The sequence below is a fragment of the Halichoerus grypus genome, chromosome 2 (assembly GCF_964656455.1).
Source record: "Halichoerus grypus chromosome 2, mHalGry1.hap1.1, whole genome shotgun sequence".
In the NCBI taxonomy this organism is placed as follows: domain Eukaryota; kingdom Metazoa; phylum Chordata; class Mammalia; order Carnivora; family Phocidae; genus Halichoerus; species Halichoerus grypus.
In genome coordinates, this window is record NC_135713.1 from 83,921,691 (window position 1) to 83,940,544 (window position 18,854).

Genomic DNA, 18,854 nt, shown 5'->3' on the forward strand with positions numbered 1-18,854 from the left:
TCCTTTTTCTCAAAGACAAAGTACTTGTTCCTACTGGCCTGCTTTTTGGAACTTGGCCAAAATTCATGGCTAACTGATTCCTTTGTATATTTTAATAATAAAATATAGTTCTGTTATTGTCTTTTTATAAAAAGTTCAATAACTGCACCTTTGTTAAACATAAATAATTCAAGAACATGCAGGTATCACTGAAAAAAATATTTATAGAAAGGAACCAGGTAGCAGTGTTGTCGAAGTGCTTGAAATTCTATCACTCAGGCTCTCACATGGATTCCACTGCCTATTGATATTAAAATAAGAAAAGTAACCTACATGCAGAAAGAAGGTTGTATTCACATTAACATTCATGAAGGCTGAGCAGCTGAAGCCCTACATATCAAGTAGGGAATATATCTTTTGTCTACTGATGAGAAAATGTCTCAGTGATAAATGGTTACAGACGGGTGTCACAAGGGCAACAGCACACAGAACAGCGACAACAAACTTAAAAAAAAAAAAAGTCTTCTCCTGCAGTTCTTTTTGTAGCATTGTGGACTGCAGTGCCTATCTCCTTAAATAAAAGAAAAAAATTGCGGTGCAGGATTCCTAACCTTTACTGAAGCACTTCCCAGCAAACAAAAACACACTCTTTGAAAGTAATTTAAAACAGAGCTTCAAGGTCTTCATGATGCATAAATATTCAGATATTCTGAAAAGTGCTCTGCACTCTGCATCCCAGCTGTTTGGGTCTAACATGTATATCATCATAAGACAGCACAGTCATCAAAGTGCGAAGTCTCCGGACGTCAACACCGGAGAAACATTAAGTACATCATTAAAACGCTTTACATCATTTACATAAATTCAAGCACATTATCAACCTCATTTAGTAAATTTGAGAAAAATAATATATGAAGTCATGAGTTTGTTATCTAACAAACTTATCTCACAGCCCCTAACAGTGACTACCAGTGACTTTCAGTTAATTTTCAAAACCAAGTGAGTTAGTGCAGCGTTGGTGGTATAGTGGTGAGCATAGCTGCCTTCCAAAACCAAGTGAGTTAATTTGTAGACAGCCTCGTCTCCTTGGGAATAGGAAGCCTGAGAACCAAAGCCCAAGGGCAAACATTTCCCAGGGCCTGACTCTAGGTGGCTCACTTTCCTCACCTATAAACACAAAGACAAGCAACCGTACCCCGCCAGCCAAAGACTTCTTTCCAGTATTTTGCCTCTTCTGCAAGTCTAGAAGCTTCAGCAGGAAAACTAATAAGCACAGTATAATTTGCTAAAACATGGACGTCAACACTGAGCTTCCGGCGTCCTTCTCCACCCTACAGAAACCTCCAGATGCAGAGCAAGAAGAAATGTACAACAGCCCCGTCAAAAAGAACCTCCCTCCTCCCGACCCCCCACCGCCGCGTATTTTCTAGACAGTCGGCCAGCACTGTGTGGACGAAGGACAAAGGCTCAGCGCGCCAGGCGCTCTGGAGCGCGGGTTAGACCCCGGACCTCGTCCTCGGAGCTATTCCCCCGTGGATGAAGGGGTGGGGCAGAAGGGGAGGAGACAGGGGCGGGGCTGTAACTCGGACCCCCGCCAGCGGGCCCTGAGGCATCCCTGCGCCTGCGCGCCCGGAGTGGGCCAGTGGTTGGGAAGCTCCCGGGTCTGGTCTCCACCTCGCGTCCCCGCCCTCTGCCTCCTTCCCCGCCCCTTCCCACCTCCGCCCTCCTCCTCCTCCCCCTCTCCTTCCCACCTCCGCCCACTTGACGCGATGACGCACGGCAGGTTTGCGGACGTGGCGGCGGCGCACGGCCCAGAAGGCGGAGACGTTGGCTGCGGTGGCGGCAGAGGTCGGGGGCTGCCAAAAACGGAGGGTTGGTCATGAATTTGCCCGGGACAGGAGCCGCGGCGGCGGACCTGGCAGCCGGCTCCTTGTTGCGTCCCCGCTGCTAACAGAACAGGTAAAGATGGCGGCGAGAGATGGGGGGTGTCCCCGTCCGGGCCGGCGGGATCGGGCCCCAGCTGCGCCCTCGCTGGAGATGGCTGGGAGCCCTCGGCCGCAGGTGTAGCCGGGGCGGCCGGGCAGGGCTCGGATCCCGGCCTGCATGGGGGAGACCCCGAGGCAGGGGAGACCTTCGCGACCAAGCCCACTGAAGCCCCTCGTTACAGTCTCGGGGAAACTGAGCCTCAGAGGAAGGACTCCTACCTGCCAGATTCCCAGATCAACGCATTTACAACCTAAGCACTATGTTTTCCCCACAACTTACTGTTTGTGTTGAATAAATGCTGACGGCTTCTCGTCAGCACTGTCCACCATGTGATGGTGTAACATAAAAATCCGAGATCATTGCAGGGAGTAAACAGGGAAATGAAAAAAACTAGGTGTGTGGAATGGAGAGGGAGAGAATTTAAGTTTTTAAAAACTGAATTGGCCCTGGCGGATACAGTCCCTGTGAGACTGTCTCAGTGCCGAACTAGCTTGTGCCCTATGGCCCTTTCATTGCTCTTGCTTAAGGAAAGGCAAAGCGAAACACCCAAAACTGTTCCTACAAATTATGAAGGTGTTTGGGAAACCATTTTCAGTTTCAGTTTTCAGTCATCATTAGAGTGAGCTGATGAACGCCTTAACAACGTATCCATTGGTAATTTTTGCGACTCTTTGTAATCTAGATAGCATGCAAGCTTTTTTCAGTTTTCTTAAGAGGGGATTCATGCTTTTTTCCTACTCTAAGAATTAAGATAGGTTGAAGAAAATTGAGCCAGATGACTTGAATACAATGTACTTTCTAATCTGTATGGTTGGCTTAGATAATTATCTGCTTGAGTCTAGCTTTCCACTTTGACTGGAGGCACAACCAATTCTTGATTATTCAAAAACAATATCCAGCTTGTGGTATTCTTCTGCCTCCATTTCATTACACAGGAGAGTGAAAAGATAGTGAGATGAAGTTCTAGTCTTTTAAGTATTATTTAGCAATGTACCATGGAGAAGGTTTGACATAAATATGTGAAATGGCTTTGGGCATTGCTCAGTGAATTTCAGCTGTTCTAAGCCAGTTTGGGATTCTAAGAACAAATTATTAGAATAGGGAAAAAAGTCTAAATGGGTCAGTATAGCCACATGTAAATTGCTGTATATTAAGTGGTTCTTAACTTTTTAAAACCTGGACCCCTTCTGAGAACAGGAAAACAAATACCCCCCCCCCAGAAAAATGTACATAAGTATAAAATTTTGCCCACAACTCCACAGGATTCACAGACATTTCCTACACTAAAAACACAAGATAGAAAAGACTTGGTTAAGTAAGTGGAAATAAAACTGTTATCTATTTTAGGTGAAGGTGAGATACTTTTTCAACTTTTTGAGAATTAAAAATAAAGCATCTTTAATTTATTATGGTATTAAAACAAGATTAACCTTTAAACTTGTTAGAGTTGTCACTTGGTTAGAACTCCATGAAGGAATAGGTGTGACCAGGACTTCAAAACTGCTTTAGAGATGAAAAATGTGAAGGGGCCCCTGGGTGGTTCAGTCGGTTAAGCGTCTGCCTTCGGCTCAGGTCATGATCACAGGGTGCTAGAATCGAGCCCCGCATCGGGCTCCGTGCTCAGCAGGGAGCCTGCTTCTCCCTCTCCCTCTGCCTGACTGCCTACTTGTGATCTCTCTCTCTCTGTCAAATAAATAAAATCTTTAGAGATGAAAAATGTGAATAGCTTTCTTTAGTTTGGTGGCTGTGAATTGAGGAATCACAGTTCATGGTAATAAATAGTAGCACCGTAGGGGGTGGGGATGGGCGAAATAGTCTGCTTAATATATAGTTATTAGTTATCTATGTTATCCTAATAGAAAAACCCTTGAGTTTTTAAAGAATTGCAAGTGTTGCTGTAGAGCAGGGTCAGAAACTGGTTTTCAGGGGTTGGATTCAATGATATGAAATAGTCCATAAATTATATACGTATGTGCCTACACGCAGAACGTAATCTGTTGTCATCCATATTACAAATTCAGACTTTTGGGGGGTTTATGTTTGTTTTCTCTTTTTCACTCTTTTCAGTTGTAAATGTATTTGTAGCATTTACAACTGAACTAAGTCCTTCTTTAAGACACCAGCTGAGGGACGCCTGGGTGGGTGGTTCAGTCAGTTGAGCAGACTGCCTTCGGCTCAGGTCATGATCCCAGGGTCCTGGGATCGAGTCCTGCATTGGGCTCCTTGTTCAGTGGAGAGCTTGCTTCTCCCTCTGCCTGCTGCTCCCCCTGCTTGTGCGCTCTCTCTCTGACAAAATCTTAAAAAAAAAAGATGCCATTTGGGCTTGTCTTCCATTACACAGTGTTTTGATGGTTTCTTCCTCTTCTGTATATCTCTTTCTAGCTTCTTTGCAGGCTGATTTTCCTTCACTCAGATACCAAATGTAGCAGTTCTTCAAGGCTCAGTCTTGGCCCCTTATTCTGTACTTTCTTTAGGTAATCTCATCTATACCAACACAGTTTGTTTCTACCTATGCACGTGAGCCATGAAATTATATTTCTAACCCTTTCTGAATTTGACTATATAACCCATTTGGCTATTTGACGTTCTTTGGGGCTCTCTTAGAGGAATTTATAATCATAGTCCAGCACCCCTCCCCCCGCTTTTCTTCCAGTGTTCCATATTTTAGAGAATGGTATCACCATTTACTCAGTGATGCAAATCAGAAATCTTGACATGATCCTTAACTTCCTACCTCTCTTCATATCTAAGTCACAGTATGAAGTCTTATCTCCAAAATGCCTTTTAGTACTTGTCTGCTTCTTTCCATCTTTCTCAATAACTGAAAGCAATCTACTATCCTTTCTTAGTAAACAATTAATATGAAGCTAGCACTGGGAATGTGGAATTAGTTTTTATATGTTTTTGTTTTGTTTGTTTTTAATGAGAACAGGTCAACTTGAAGGTGAGTGGAGAGTGCATAAGCAAGTAAACAAAAAGTATTCATTGATGTATGCTTTTAACTTAAGTGTTCAGTCTTAGAGTGTCTTTTCTAAAGTAGAAATGAATGTAGTGACCTAAAATCTCTTAAGTCTTTATGGACCATAAATTGAGTTGGATGAGGACTTTGATAAAGGTTGGTGAAAAGCATCTAAGGAATAAGAATCCCTGGTTGAGGGCAAAATTATGACCTACATAGAAGGCACATACTGTACTAAATATAAATACTGAGGTAAAAAAAAAATAATGAAGTCAGTGTGATGCAGGGAGGTAGAGAGGTAGTACAAACGATATTTTAATCCCACATGCATTTAAAATGCAGAACAAGCCAGAATATTTGGATTCATTAAAGTGTTGTGTTTGTACATATAAAACATATACTTTGAGTCCATCAGAACTATAAATTGTACATATACAATCACAGGTTTTTAATACATAATACAAAAATATTTCCTAATTTTATTCATATACTCAGAATAAGTGGAGCTTAGTTTTTTGACCTTAAAAAAAAATAGCAATTTATTTTTGTGAAAATGTTTATCTCCCCCACGTTTTGTGATATATGGTCTATAAGAATGGATTTCCTCTTCCTCCTGTCCCATTGTCTCTGCCACCAGATACATTAATTGTACTTTAACATCTGTAAAACTTTAACCTAAATTTTTAAATAACTAAAATCTTTTTTTTTTTTTAAGTGTCCTGAATATAAGATTCATGTAACTCAGGTAAATGGATCAGGTACATTCCGAAGTTTTCTTCTTTCCTCCTCAGATTTTGACATGGCAGGGAGACATCAGAATCGTAGTTTTCCTCTTCCAGGAGTTCATTCAAGTGGTCAAGTACATGCGTTTGGAAATTGTACAGACAGTGATGTGTTGGAGGAGGATGCTGAAGTGTATGAGCTTCGATCCAGAGGAAAAGAGAAAATCCGAAGAAGTACATCAAGAGATAGACTTGATGACATTATAGTATTAACAAAAGATATACAGGAAGGAGATACTTTAAATGCAATAGCCCTTCAGTACTGTTGTACGGTAAGTTTTCACTTGATTTTGCATAATGCTGTCCAAAATAATTTGTTCATTAGCACAAACTGAAATAAGTTCTGTGCTCTTTTATCTTCTTTTTCCTTTTCTTTCCATAGAAATCTGTATTATGTTGGTAGCTGTTAACTTTTTACACTTTTAAGTGAATACTTGAATTTCTGTTTATTTCTAAATCCATGATTCTGTTTTTAGTATTGAAAAGACGCAAATGTGTTATCTTTCTCCTTACTCAAGTTGTAAGAGAATATAGGAATACATAAAGAAAAATTTTTCTCTGCCTCAGCTTACTGAAATAACACACTTTGGTGTGTTTCTTTCCATACCTTTTTGGTGCTTATAAAAACACTGTGCATATGGGGTGCCTGGGGGGCTCAGTCAGTTAAGCATCTGCCTTTGGCTTTGGTCATGATCTCAGAGTCCTGGGATTGGGACTACCCTGCAACGGGCGCCCTGCTCGGGGGAGTCTGCTTCTCCCTCTCCCTCTGCCTCTCCCCCTGCCTGTGCTCTCTCACATGCTCTCTCTCTCTGTCAAATAAATAAAATCTTTAAAAAAAACAATATACATATGATACATAAATATATATTATATATAAAATACTTGGGGTGTTGGTGATTTTGTTATCTTTTTTAAAAGATTTTATTTATTTATTTGAGAGAGAGACAGAGCATGAGCAGGGGGCAGGAGGCAGAGGGAGAACCGACTGAGCCACCCAGGCACCCCTGGTGATTTTGTTTTTAAAAATTGGTTTAGGGGCTTCTGGGTGGCTCAGATGATTGAGCGTCTGCCTTCAGCTCAGGTCATGATCTCCAGATCCTAGGATTGAGCCCCGCATCGGGCTCCCTGCTCAGCAGGGGAGTCTGCTTCTCCCTCTCCCTCTGCCTCTCCCCCTGCTTGTGCTCTCTCTCTCTCTCTCTCAAATGAATAGATAAAATCTTTAAAAAAAAAATGAAAAAAACAAAATAAAAATTTGTTTATACTATGCCTATTATGCTTCAAGTTGCCTTTTTCATTTTCTTAGTATATCATGGACATCCCTCATTGTCTTACAGATCTAACTCATTTTATATAGCTATCTAGTATTGCATAGTATGGATGTGCCATAATTATTAAGCGGTTCTCCTATCACATAGTCAGGATTTTCTCCCACATTTTGAATTGTGTGGTGAATATCATCACAACTATATCTTTAAATGGTGGTACCTTTATTTCTGTGGAATAGATTCCCAAAAGTAGGATTGATAGATAGAAGGAAAGGTATATTTTTTATTTTAATAATATTAAACTCTGTTTAAACCCGTTTTATATCTGTATCACTATGTCCGTCTTGCCTCCTTAGCATGGAATCTTTTCATGTGAACACATTGATCTGGAAACTGTTAGAACATTTTTTCAAACTTTTTGTTCTCATACTCCCAATCGAATTTTGAAATGTTATGTATTGTGTATCTCCTTGCACATTTTAAAGTGAGCTTAAGTACTTCCTAATGACTTAAAGGATATAATTCCCAGAACGTTGTCAATATTGATATTTAAAAATATGACTGTTAGAATACTCTTTCTATGCACTAAAAAAAAAAAAAAATTTATTTATTTATTTTAGAGCACACAAGTGGGGGGAGGGGCGGTGGAGCAGGCTACAGGGAGAACCTTCAGCCTTGCCCCTGAATGGAGCCCAGAGCCTGAAGCCGGACATGGGGCTCTATCTCATGACCCATGAGATCATGACCTGCGCCAAAAGCAAGAGTCAGATGTTCAACTGACTGAGCCACCCAGGTGCCCCATATGCGCTTTTTTAGGAGTGTGAAATTTTTATCTTTCCTTTTTCTCTTTGATTAATATTTTCATCCTCCCCCACAGTCTTTTATGTTTTTGTACTTGAAAACCTTTTATTGGTTACCTATTATAATTCTCTGCAATAGAAACATACATATTTATAAATTTATTTATACAAATATGTGTAAATTTAAATTGAATTTTAAAAAATTTCCTGTGACCATGAAGTTCTGTGTATTATTTCTCTCTGAATAATTACTGCACTTCAGTTGATCAAAACAGATACGACAAATTTTTATTTAAAAATTTAATTAAGTATTTTATTGAAACACATTTCTTGATGAGGTAAGAAGAGCTGGATTTGGGGTTTTTTTTTTTTGCAACTTGTTCAAGTATGGCAGCACTATTATTAGGTCATAATAGTGTAATAACCACGTGTGTAAATAACCATGTGAATACATGTCGGTAGAGACGTTACAGAATGTGCTTTAGAAAGTAGAGAAATAAGTTACAGAATGTGCTTTAGAAAGTTGATAGAAAGTAATCAAGATTTAAAAATTAGGGGGAAAGCTAAAATTATTAAGGTGGAGGTCCAAGAGAAGAGTGTGGTCAAGTAGCTTTGTTAGAGAAAGACATGGGTTTTCCTTAAAGAACCTGATACATTGTCTTAGAAAAAGAGAAATTTGAAATGCCATCTGAATGATTAAAAATAGGTCATATTTCCAATGAGGTGAAAAGGAAAAAGTATATGACTGTACGAGTATATGAGGAGAAAGGTATACGACAGTGATGTGGAAGGAGAAAATAAGGGGAACAACATAAGAAATTTAATAGGTGTTCCACAAATGAGTGGCATAGACTAATGGGAAGAAGCATGTTGAGATAACTGAGGAGAAGTTTGATCTATGTAGTAAGAACACCATTATAAGGTTTTAAGGAGTGCTGCAAAATGGTAGGGAAACCTGCTGGTGAGTTGGAGGGGACCCAATAAAGAGGTTAGTGGAATAATTCAAGTGAAGATGATCAGGGTTTAGACTAAAATATGTGTAGTAAGGCTAGAGAAGTTTACAGAAAATCATTTGGGGGTATTCACAAGATGTATCAGCTGATATCTCATTTAAAATGAAGAATGATGAAAGGGCAGTTAGCTTAGCATTAGAGGAAAGAAGGCATTGTCCACAGTAGGGAAAATTGATAGAATAGAGTTAGGGAGTTAAGCAGTGCTCCCTTTTGCCAGGAGCTAAACCAGCAAAAAGGATGATCCTTACAAAAGGATTTATCACTTTAAAAATCGAGTACTTAGTGCTGTTTTCTTCTTATAAATACTTAGTTTTAAAAATTATTAAAAATATGCCTGTCATAAAACAGTGACAAGAGGACAGAAGGTCCAAGGTTGGAATCCCAAATGCAACCAAGGAAGTTAGTATAAAAGAAAATATAGGGATATTCAGAGTGAGAACCGAGGTAGACTACTAAAACTTGGAAGCCTGGTTCAGAAAGAGTATGGAGTAGTTATTAGTCAGAATAGACAATACCAAACAAATGAACATTTGAAGAGAATAGGGTCAGACTTTGGGGTTTGTCAATGACTCTTCATTTGCCTTAAGAAAAAAACAGTCTTGGGGCGCCTGGGTGGCTCAGTCGGTTAAGCAGCTGCCTTCGGCTCAGGTCATGATCCCAGGGTCCTGGGATTGAGTCCCGCATCGGGCTCCCTGCTCAGTAGGGAGCCTGCTTCTCCCTCTCCCTCTGCCTGCCTCTCTGCCTACTTGTACTCTCTCTCTCTGTCAAATAAATAAATAAAAATCTTTAAAAAAGAAAAAAAAGAAAAAAAAACAGTCTTGAGGTTGTAAAACTTGAAAGCACCCTTTTTCTTTACTGTCTCATCTAGTTACTCCTTAGCCCTCTCTCCATCCTCCTCCCACACATACACTTCCAGGGAACTGATTTTTCCAGGAATTCTCATTCTTCAGTGGACTTGATCAGAAATCTGCAGTTGATCAGTTCACCACTCCTAAAAACCCTCTTTGTTTGATCTCCTTGATTTTGCATCTTTCTGATTTTTCTGCTAGTAATATTTAATTATACCAAATATATTAAATATAAATATAAAATATTAAATGTTATAGCTTTTATAACACACTGTATATCGCTATTCTAAATGTTCATGTGTTTTAATTTATTAATCTTTGCAAAATCCTATATGGTAGGTAGTGTGACTACTGTAATTTTACATATGTGGAAATTGAATTGCAGAGAGGTTAAATAACTTGCCCCAAATCATATAGCTTGAAAATTGTCAGAGTTGTCCTTCAAACCCAGATAGTCCATACTTTTAACCCCATCATATCCTGCTTTCTTGGCCACTCTTTTTTTTTCTTTTTCCTTTTTTAATTTTATTTTAAAGTAATCTCTATACCCAACATGGGGCTCGAACTCACTTTCCTGATTAAACCAGCCAGGCGCCCCTTAGCCACTCTTTCTTAATCTCTTTTGTAGATTCTCTTATTCAATATACCCCTCAAATGTTGGCATTTCTCAGAGATCTTTCATATGTCACCTTTTTCTCCCAGCCTTTTTTAGAGAATCTGTCTACTCTTCTGACTTCAATTACGATTTTTGCTGGTAATCCACAAATCTATAGTTCTACCTGAGATCATTCTTCCAAATTTCAGACATACCTGTTAACTGTCTATTGGATAGCTTCCACTTAGATATTTCAGTCACCTCAAAGTCAACATGTATAAAATCTGTGTTTATTTTCTTTTCTCCCTCCAGAGTGTTCCATATCTTAGGAAATGATATCATTATCCATTGAGTTGACCAAGTCAGAAAAGTTTTATCCTTAGACTCACTTTGCCTCTCTGACATCAATCAGGTGATAAATGATCAGGGCTTAGGTTAAAGTATTGATAGAAATCAAGAATGGGACTGATCACTTAAAGATGGTGGGAGAGCTTATCATTATAATTGGTAATCTGAGGAACACTCCCATGCTCTCCCTCTTGACAGTGGCAGATGGATAGGATATACAGACAGGTTGAGGACCGTATAATCTATAGGGAAAACTTATAAATAATGACCGATCTTGGGGGTAGTTGAACAATGCATGAACACTGAGAAGTTCGGAAAAAATGTCATCAGAAGGCAAATGAGGGAGATAAATTATGTTACCAATTCGAAGGTGCATGTTTTTTTTCACACATTTTAACATCTTTGAAATTGGAGTGGTGGTATTCTCAATATTTGGTGTTTTGGGTTTTTTTTCCCCCCTTAATGATATGTAAAATAATGGCACATCTTAGAATTGATGGCATCTGAGTTTTGATAAAATACGGTAGGTTTAGTTGGGTAAGTTGACATTTGCCTACACTTTAATTGCCAGACTGGAAGAAAGAACATAAATATTTGTAATCGTTCCTTCTTCCCAAATTGTTTACAAACAACAGAAAGCGTGATATTTGTGCATGATGTACAAAGAGAAATATCAAAGGATCCCAGAATCTACTTAAATACCTAACATTAGTGTTAATAATACATGGGTGATAGTAAAAAGTAATTAGTGATTTCCCAAGACTGGCAGATCAAAAAGTGATGTAGAACTGTCATCCACAAAATAAAATCTCTCTGGGTGTGATAACTTATACTGCTAATAATTAAGCTCAACCTTTTTTTTCTCCCTTCCAAAAGTAACTGGGATGAATGACTATTACCTCTGTTTTGATGGAGAATTCAGTTGAATGTTGCTTTTTTTTTTTTTTTTTTAACAGGTAGCAGATATCAAGAGGGTTAACAATCTCATCAGCGACCAAGACTTTTTTGCCCTTAGGTCTATCAAAATTCCAGTTAAAAAGTTTAGTTCATTGACTGAAACACTTTATCCTCCAAAAGGAAGACAGGCTTCACGTCCTTCATCTGTTCAGTATGTTCCAGAACAACAGGAAATTTTGCCAGCTAATGATTCTCTTTCTTCCACTGAGTCAGCTGATAACTTTTTAAAAGAAGTAGATCGAGACATAGAACAAATAGTAAAATGTACAGACACCAAAAGAGAGAACCTTAATGAGGTGGTATCTGCTTTAACAGCACAACAAATACGTTTTGAACCTGATAACAAAAACATTCAACGTAAGGATCCTTATTATGGAGCAGACTGGGGAATAGGGTGGTGGACAGCTGTAGTGATAATGTTGATAGTAGGTATAATAACGCCAGTATTTTATTTGCTGTATTATGAAATTTTAGCTAAAGTGGATGTTAGTCACCATTCAACAATGGATTCTTCACATTTGCATTCAGGAGTGACATCCCCATCACAACAGAGAGAAGTGGAAAATGGAATTGGTCCAACTAAAGGAATACCCTTTGGCCAACATGATCATAAACTATATCGTCAAGATTCTCAGTCACCTGCTGGTCAACACAAAACATAGCAGTTAGCTCACAATTACAGTGTTAATGATCATGTGTATCTGGAGTGTGGTGAATCAGTTACATTCAATAACCACTTTAAAGGCAGAAGTTAGGGAGACTGAAGATGCTCTTGTTTTTCACCCTTCTTTTTGGAGCCAGTTGCAAATAGATTGAGTATAAATTCCTACAGTTGCTAGTTGTTGATATTGAGAGTTGTAAATCTATATCTTGTATCAGTGCTTAAAGCAAAAATGAATTTAAATATGGGTCTAGGAAGTTCTTAACTTGGAAAATGCATCATTTTTCTTACTCAAGCCTGGTTATGTTTAAATTTTATTTTTCAAGTAATTATTTTTTGGTTTAAGGTTATTGTTAAATATATTAAGCAAAATAAAATTTATAAGCCCCCAAAATAATGTGTTATGGTTAGGAAGTTGCCATTTGGTCACTAGAACACTGGATTAGGTCAAGACCTAAAATTAATCTTTGTCTCTTAAAGCTCGCTGCCTCTGCTTCTGTTTTTTAAGTGATTATATTTGCCTCTGTTATTTGAAAGCACTTTTGTAATTCTTGAATGAAAAGTGTTATATGAATTAGCATTATTTAGGAAATAAATCCTTACATACTGTGATAATTTGTTGCTGTGTTACATGCAGTAACATGCCTTAATTACATTTAATGCCTTATAATACTTTATGTAAGCTAATACAATTTTTAGAATTAAAATTAAGGATTATTTCAGATGGTCCAATTTATATGGCCTAGGCCATATAAATTCGTCTCCACCTTCACTATCAAGTAAAACTTCATAGGGTTAAAACAGATTTTTGGCTGCCTCAGGTCTGTTGGAGAAAGTGGTTCATTAAGCAAAAGCAAAGGTACAAGAGACCTTTTGTATTAACACTAACAGACAAATTATTTATTGATCCGTTAACCTATATTTTTCAAAGAGAAAATGTCCAACTTAGACCTTTTTTTCCCTCTGAACAATAGCATCAGATTGGGGAACAGAGCCACAGGTGTGTGGATCAGCCGAAAGGGCTTGATAGTGCTACTTCCTAAGATTTGCTGGGGATCAGACAGTCTGGCTAAATAAGCATCATTTGCATACTGATTTCCATCATTTAATTTCTTCAAGTATGTGTTTTAAAAATGTAACCAAATGATTCATTAGAAGAAAGATTTGGTAGAGTCTGGATTGCCTGTTTGTGTATAATAAAGTATGTACCTTAAGTTATATAATACCACCTCATTTTCTGGGCATTATTTCCTAATTTTTAATGTTTCAGGTTTTGATCAGTCATTTTGTATTTCCAACTCCAATATTGATTTAATAAAAAGGGGGGGGATGAATAAGTACATATGGTAAATGAGGTTTCATGTATACTTTCAGGAGCAAAGTATAAGAAACAGGACAAAGGAGTCAAACATTAAAGCCCTTGCATGTATCAGAGGACCTTAGACAATTAATGAAAAGTGTTAATATGGAAGTTGTAGCAAAATCATATTTTGAGTAACTCTTTTAGTTTGGAATTCTAAAAATTGTTTTAATGTGCCTTGGCATGTTGGAAAAAAGGTATGATCTTTCTAATTTACATTCAGTGTTAACTTAGTCAGTTTACATTGTATTTATTATGCCTGCTGAAAAATCAAGTTTTAGGGAAGGAAAACGATTGGATTATTTTAGGGTAGAATGAAGAACTTTGTTTACATCAAATTGATGAAATTAGTCAGTGATTCCTTTTTGCTAGTGCTACTTTGAAATTGTGATAGGTCTGATTTCCAAAATAAGTAACTTAAAGTAGTGAAGTGTACTATGTATTTGATTAAAAACCATTTTTGTCTTGCAGTGTGTCCTCTTTTGCAAAGGAAATATAACATATCCTTATGACACAATCAGGCAGTTTCCTTTTTCTATATATTTGAATTCTATATATATGTCATATATATAGAATTTTAGATTCTAATCTTTAATGGTCATTTAAAAAAAATTTTCCTAAGCATTTAATAGATCTAGAATAATTTTACCTTTTAAAAAGTACTAATATACATCAAAATTTGTAGCAAATAATTACTTTGTAAAACTTAATAATATTGAGTTATTATTTGATATTGTACATTTTAAATATGTTGAAACCCTTATTTGAATTTACTTGGATGCTTTACATTAGAAGGTATATATGTTATATATATGCTAACAATTGTGAATCATTGCATTTGGTTCACTTAAAAACTTGCAGTTGTAAGTGAAAAATTTGCTATTTTTAGGGCAGATTATTTTTTTTAACGATGGGTACAAATGGTTAAGGTTGTTTTGAACTATTGAATGCCATTTAAAGTTTTTGCCATCCTACTCCTAGAAAATTATGGGATTCATCTCTTCAAAAGATAGGGTAAAATGGATTATATAGTCTGCTGACCACATTAGAATTAGAAAGAAGACTAATGTTAAATGAACTTTTCCAAAGGACTTTGTGTTTTTTAAAGCTTTTCTTTTTTCTGAACTCGCTTGTTCAGCAAAAATTCTTTAAATGAACCACTACTTACTAATTAGTTCTTTTTAAGGTATCTATTTCTAAAATTACCTAGTTGGGAATATGAAGGATGTTTCAGAAATATCATGAAGCAAGGATCCAGTCAAAGCGTTACAGGGTAGAGTTTTTAGAAGTCTGTATTTAAATGGTGCATTATGATCGGTATCATTCTTATTTTGAATTACAACAACGTTGCTCAGGAAATCAGTATTTTTCTTCTAAGTATGTGCATATTGCACTGTTAGATCATAGAAATATCTGAATGCTTTATTTAATTCTTTTTATGTATGCAGATACTATAAATCTTTTGTATAATGTATTTTATACAAAGGCAAAATGGAATTGTAGAACATTGTTAGCATGTACATCTGTAAAACTGGTTTTTAAAACTTTCTGCCCTTATTTTTCATATTTTAAAAGATGCAAAATGTAATAAAGTTTCTATTTTATTATTCAGTCTAAAATGGAAGCTGGTGAATTTAATTGAATAAAAGCAAAACTTTTTCCTCTTTTAAACTATTTGATGTAGAGATACTATGTAAGGTAGATAGAATTGCCAAAGGTTTACCAATTCATATTTCTCCCTTGTTATACAGAAAATCCACTGGATTATTTATAGGACATAAATGAAAACAAATTTCAGATGGATGTTCTTTGGATGTTCTTCGATATCAGGGAAGAAGACTTTAAAAGGCATGGTCCATGGCTGCTTAGCAAGTTGTGGGTCACATATTTAGCAAAATGCTCTATATGTAGATTTTATCATGAAACCACCTTTCCACTTCAAGGATATTTTTCAAAATTACTGGTAGCAAAAAGAATTGAAAAAGTTGTTTGAAGTTTTTATTTATTTAATGGAGGAATTGTGATATAATTTTTTTTCCTTAAAATTGTATTTAAACTCATTTTTTTAATAAGTTGTATTTTTTTTTAAAGATTTTATTTATTTATTTATTTGAGAGAGAGAGAGATACAGCGAGAGAGGAAACACAAGCAGGGGGAGAGGGAAAGGGAGAAGCAGGCTTCCCGCTGAGCACGGAGCCTGATGTGGGGCTTGATCCCAGGATTCCGGGATCATGACCTGAGCCACCCAGACGCCCCTAATAATAAGTTTTTACTAACTAACTCCAGAGCCTTTAAGCATATGGAGGCAAAGCCATTGACACTGTACATTTGAATGTGGGGGGATGGAAAGGTTAACAAGATCTTCCAAATTTCTTAGCATTCTCTTGTATCCACTATAAGTCAGTTCCCGATACCAGTGATCATACTAATATTACACTGTCTGCCAAATCTCTTAATTTGTTAACATGACTTTAATCATCTAGAGTTTTCTTTTATGGGTGGTTTATTGAAGAATATTTGGTAACTGTCATACTTGCTCAATAAATAAAGTTATTTTACTATGTAAAATCTGTATTAACAAATCTGTTTTCTCAAACATTTAAGTAGGTTCAAAATAAACCATGTTTATATAAAACAAAAGGACACAACTTTGCTTTGTAAGAATTTAATGTGTAGACAGGAAAATAAGCATATAGCAACAAAACAGTTTGGCCTGTTAATATAGCAATTGTAAAGACACTTCACCAAGTACTTTTTTATATACAGGAGGCTATCTCTGCATTAAAGTTTACTTTCTTATGGAATAACTAACTTCACAGTCTCTCAGATTTTAAGCCAGAAAGACAAGATTCATGCTGGTAAAGCAACCTGTAAATACTCCCTGTCCTCAACAGTTAGTCTACTTTAAACTTATAAAAAGATCTTCCAAAGGGGGAAGACAGTGCACTTAAGGCAGATGGCTGGGGCCTCCTCTAGCAAATCCCTGCCCAAAGGGGCTGTCTTACCATCTGCTGGACTAAAACTGGAGGCAAAATTGAAAGCTAGGAAAATATCTGTATCTTCAGTGCATCTGACCAATTCACAGGGTTATCTGCAGATTTATATCTAAGCAAGTAAATAGAACTGAGATCACATTTCTATAAATTAAATGGTATTTGGCTAAGGTACTAAGGAGGTGAGAGAATAAAACATCAATGTTTTAACAATCCCAAGTGACTTTATTTGCCCATTACAATTAGAAACTTTATATGAGTTTCTACTTTAAGTCCAGTAGATTGCTGTTTTAACGTGGACTTTTTTTGTTTTCCATTTAGAATGTTTAAAATTTCCCAGAAGCTAATTTCAACAAATAATTCACATATGATTGACACACTAAACTAACAATGGTCTTCACACCCACCTTGAATAATCTGAGGAGGTATTGAAAGTGACGTTTTTCCTGAGAAAGTCATGTTACAAAATGGCACAAGACATAAATTTTCTCCAATCCTTCCCTCCAGAATACAAGATGGGAAAATCAGGTTATAATATAGTTTGTGAGGAAAACATGCTTGTTTTTCAAAACTTTGTTTTCAATCACTTACGAAGTTACCATTTTTTAGAGGGTGAGAACCAAATTTAAATTAAGAAGTGATCATTTCTATAAGGTATGAATGAATACACATGGCAAATTTTGTTTGGTGTGTAAGCAATTTTTATAGAAAATAGTTTACAGGTGGAGAAACTAAGGCACAGAAAACTTAACCAAGCTCATTTTCAAGGTTGAGTCTATAGTAAAGGTAGAAACAGAATCTAGGGCTTTGATTCTCAAGGTTAGAAGGTAATGGGTAATATCTTCCCCAAAAGGAAAAATTATCATCTTTATTCTTTTTGGTAGGGAATATTAAGAAATCATTTAAAAATATACAATACGAATTCCCTTGAAAATCTTTGGCATTTGTGTGTCTTTGGAGCCTGGGGGTTTTAGGTATTTTCCCTGCCAAAATATAAAACGGCATGGGAGCTAGTTTTTAATCAAAACAAAAAAGATTAATCTTAATTTTAAAATGACCTGAGTTTTATTCTGCATTGTTATATAAATCAATTGGATAACTATGAGTCCTGTGAAATTTAACAACAGCCACTACACCAAACAGATTTTGTACACATGCATTCTGCAGTGAGATTTATGACTAGAACTTTCTTTACACTTTTGTAAAGTACAAAATTAGATACCTAATTTTTCATAAGCCCAACTATTCAAAGACATCAAACTTAACTACAGTGAGATGATTATATGTTAAGTGGTATTGAGTTGGCTCCAAATTCAAGTATTTTTAGTATTCATCCCAGGTTTTTGTACAGGCTGAGATGTGAGCTGGGAAATTCATACAGTTCAGAATGGGGCATTTTTCCCTGGATGTTTTTGATCACAAAACTTCCAATCTCATAAAATATGCAATTGTAAGAGCTCAGGTAGGTTTTTGCAGTCATTCATAATGCAGCACAGAACATACCATGCGAAAGTAAAAGATAAAATTATTTTCAAGTTTGTTTCTAAAGTGCTCTTTGTGCAGTATTATTATATCAACTTTCAGATTACAGAAATCCACTATAATGACTAGTAATAGTTTTACAACAGATCGAGTTCAACAAGAGTAAGTTGTTCAAGTATGAATACATAGATTAAAAAATGCAAAAACTCTAGGCACACTGAAATCCAAATGATACAAGAAAAATCCACTTGAATACGTAAGACAGATGACAGGGGTGTTGAAAAGGAATGTCAGAGTATCAGAGACTGATTGGTAAGGTAACTAGTATGTAAACTCAAAGTGGTTCTGAATATTTTGACAGCAAGTATTTGTCCAACAAAACAGGAACAAAAATATAATATTCCTTATCAGAAATAGAAAACAAGTCTGTCCAAATGTTCAGAAGTGGTATCATAAAGATATTTTGGGAGAAATTTCATAGCTAATAGGTTGCTTCATCCATGTTGTCGTCACTATCTGCACCAAAATCATCTCCATCTTCAAAGTATGAATTAATGTAGTCATTTTCCTAAGTGAAATGATATATTCCTCAGTAAACATTAAAATGAATGAGTAGTAAGATCATTATTAAAAAATATAATCTAGGCTGTCCCTTTAAGTGTATAAATATCAAGTAATAAGAAAACATAGCAGGCTTTTGAAAAGTCTCTATTTCATCTGATTAAAAAATACATTGGTTTTCATTCCCATCTACCTGTGCTGCTTTCCACAAGGCCATCACCTCCTACTATTTTCAGGCACCAACTCGTTAAGAGAAAATGAAGGA

The 18,854-nt window shown here is 36.6% G+C and overlaps 2 protein-coding genes across 4 annotated transcripts in view; one reads left to right on the plus strand and one right to left on the minus strand.

Annotated features, from left to right (window-relative positions):
* The first annotated feature begins 1,688 nt into the window (after positions 1 to 1,688).
* On the plus strand, positions 1,689 to 16,121 carry LYSMD3 (LysM domain containing 3). Its single transcript, XM_036070771.2, has 3 exons — positions 1,689 to 1,938; positions 5,716 to 5,978; positions 11,532 to 16,121. Exons 2-3 carry the CDS (start codon positions 5,724 to 5,726, stop codon positions 12,192 to 12,194), a joined length of 918 nt encoding a protein of 305 aa, XP_035926664.1. The 5' UTR covers positions 1,689 to 1,938; positions 5,716 to 5,723; the 3' UTR covers positions 12,195 to 16,121.
* An 81-nt stretch (positions 16,122 to 16,202) lies between these two features.
* The window catches only part of POLR3G (RNA polymerase III subunit G), a 97,041-nt gene continuing 94,389 nt past the window's right edge, over positions 16,203 to 18,854 (minus strand). For all 3 annotated transcript variants that reach the window (XM_036070781.2, XM_036070777.2, XM_036070773.2), the window contains one exon: positions 16,203 to 18,596. In XM_036070781.2, the coding sequence (XP_035926674.1) occupies positions 18,510 to 18,596 (87 nt within the window). In that variant the 3' untranslated portion in view covers positions 16,203 to 18,509. The remainder of the gene's footprint in view (positions 18,597 to 18,854) is intronic.

What these genes read in the sequence shown, in the direction of transcription:
- LYSMD3 (XM_036070771.2), top strand. Translation starts at nt 5,724, where the DNA reads ATGGCAGGGAGACATCAGAATCGTAGTTTTCCTCTTCCAGGAGTTCAT. An exon ending in CCCTTCAGTACTGTTGTACG is followed by an intron (nt 5,979 to 11,531) that starts GTAAGTTTTCAC and finishes TTTTTTTAACAG; the next exon opens with GTAGCAGATATCAAGAGGGT.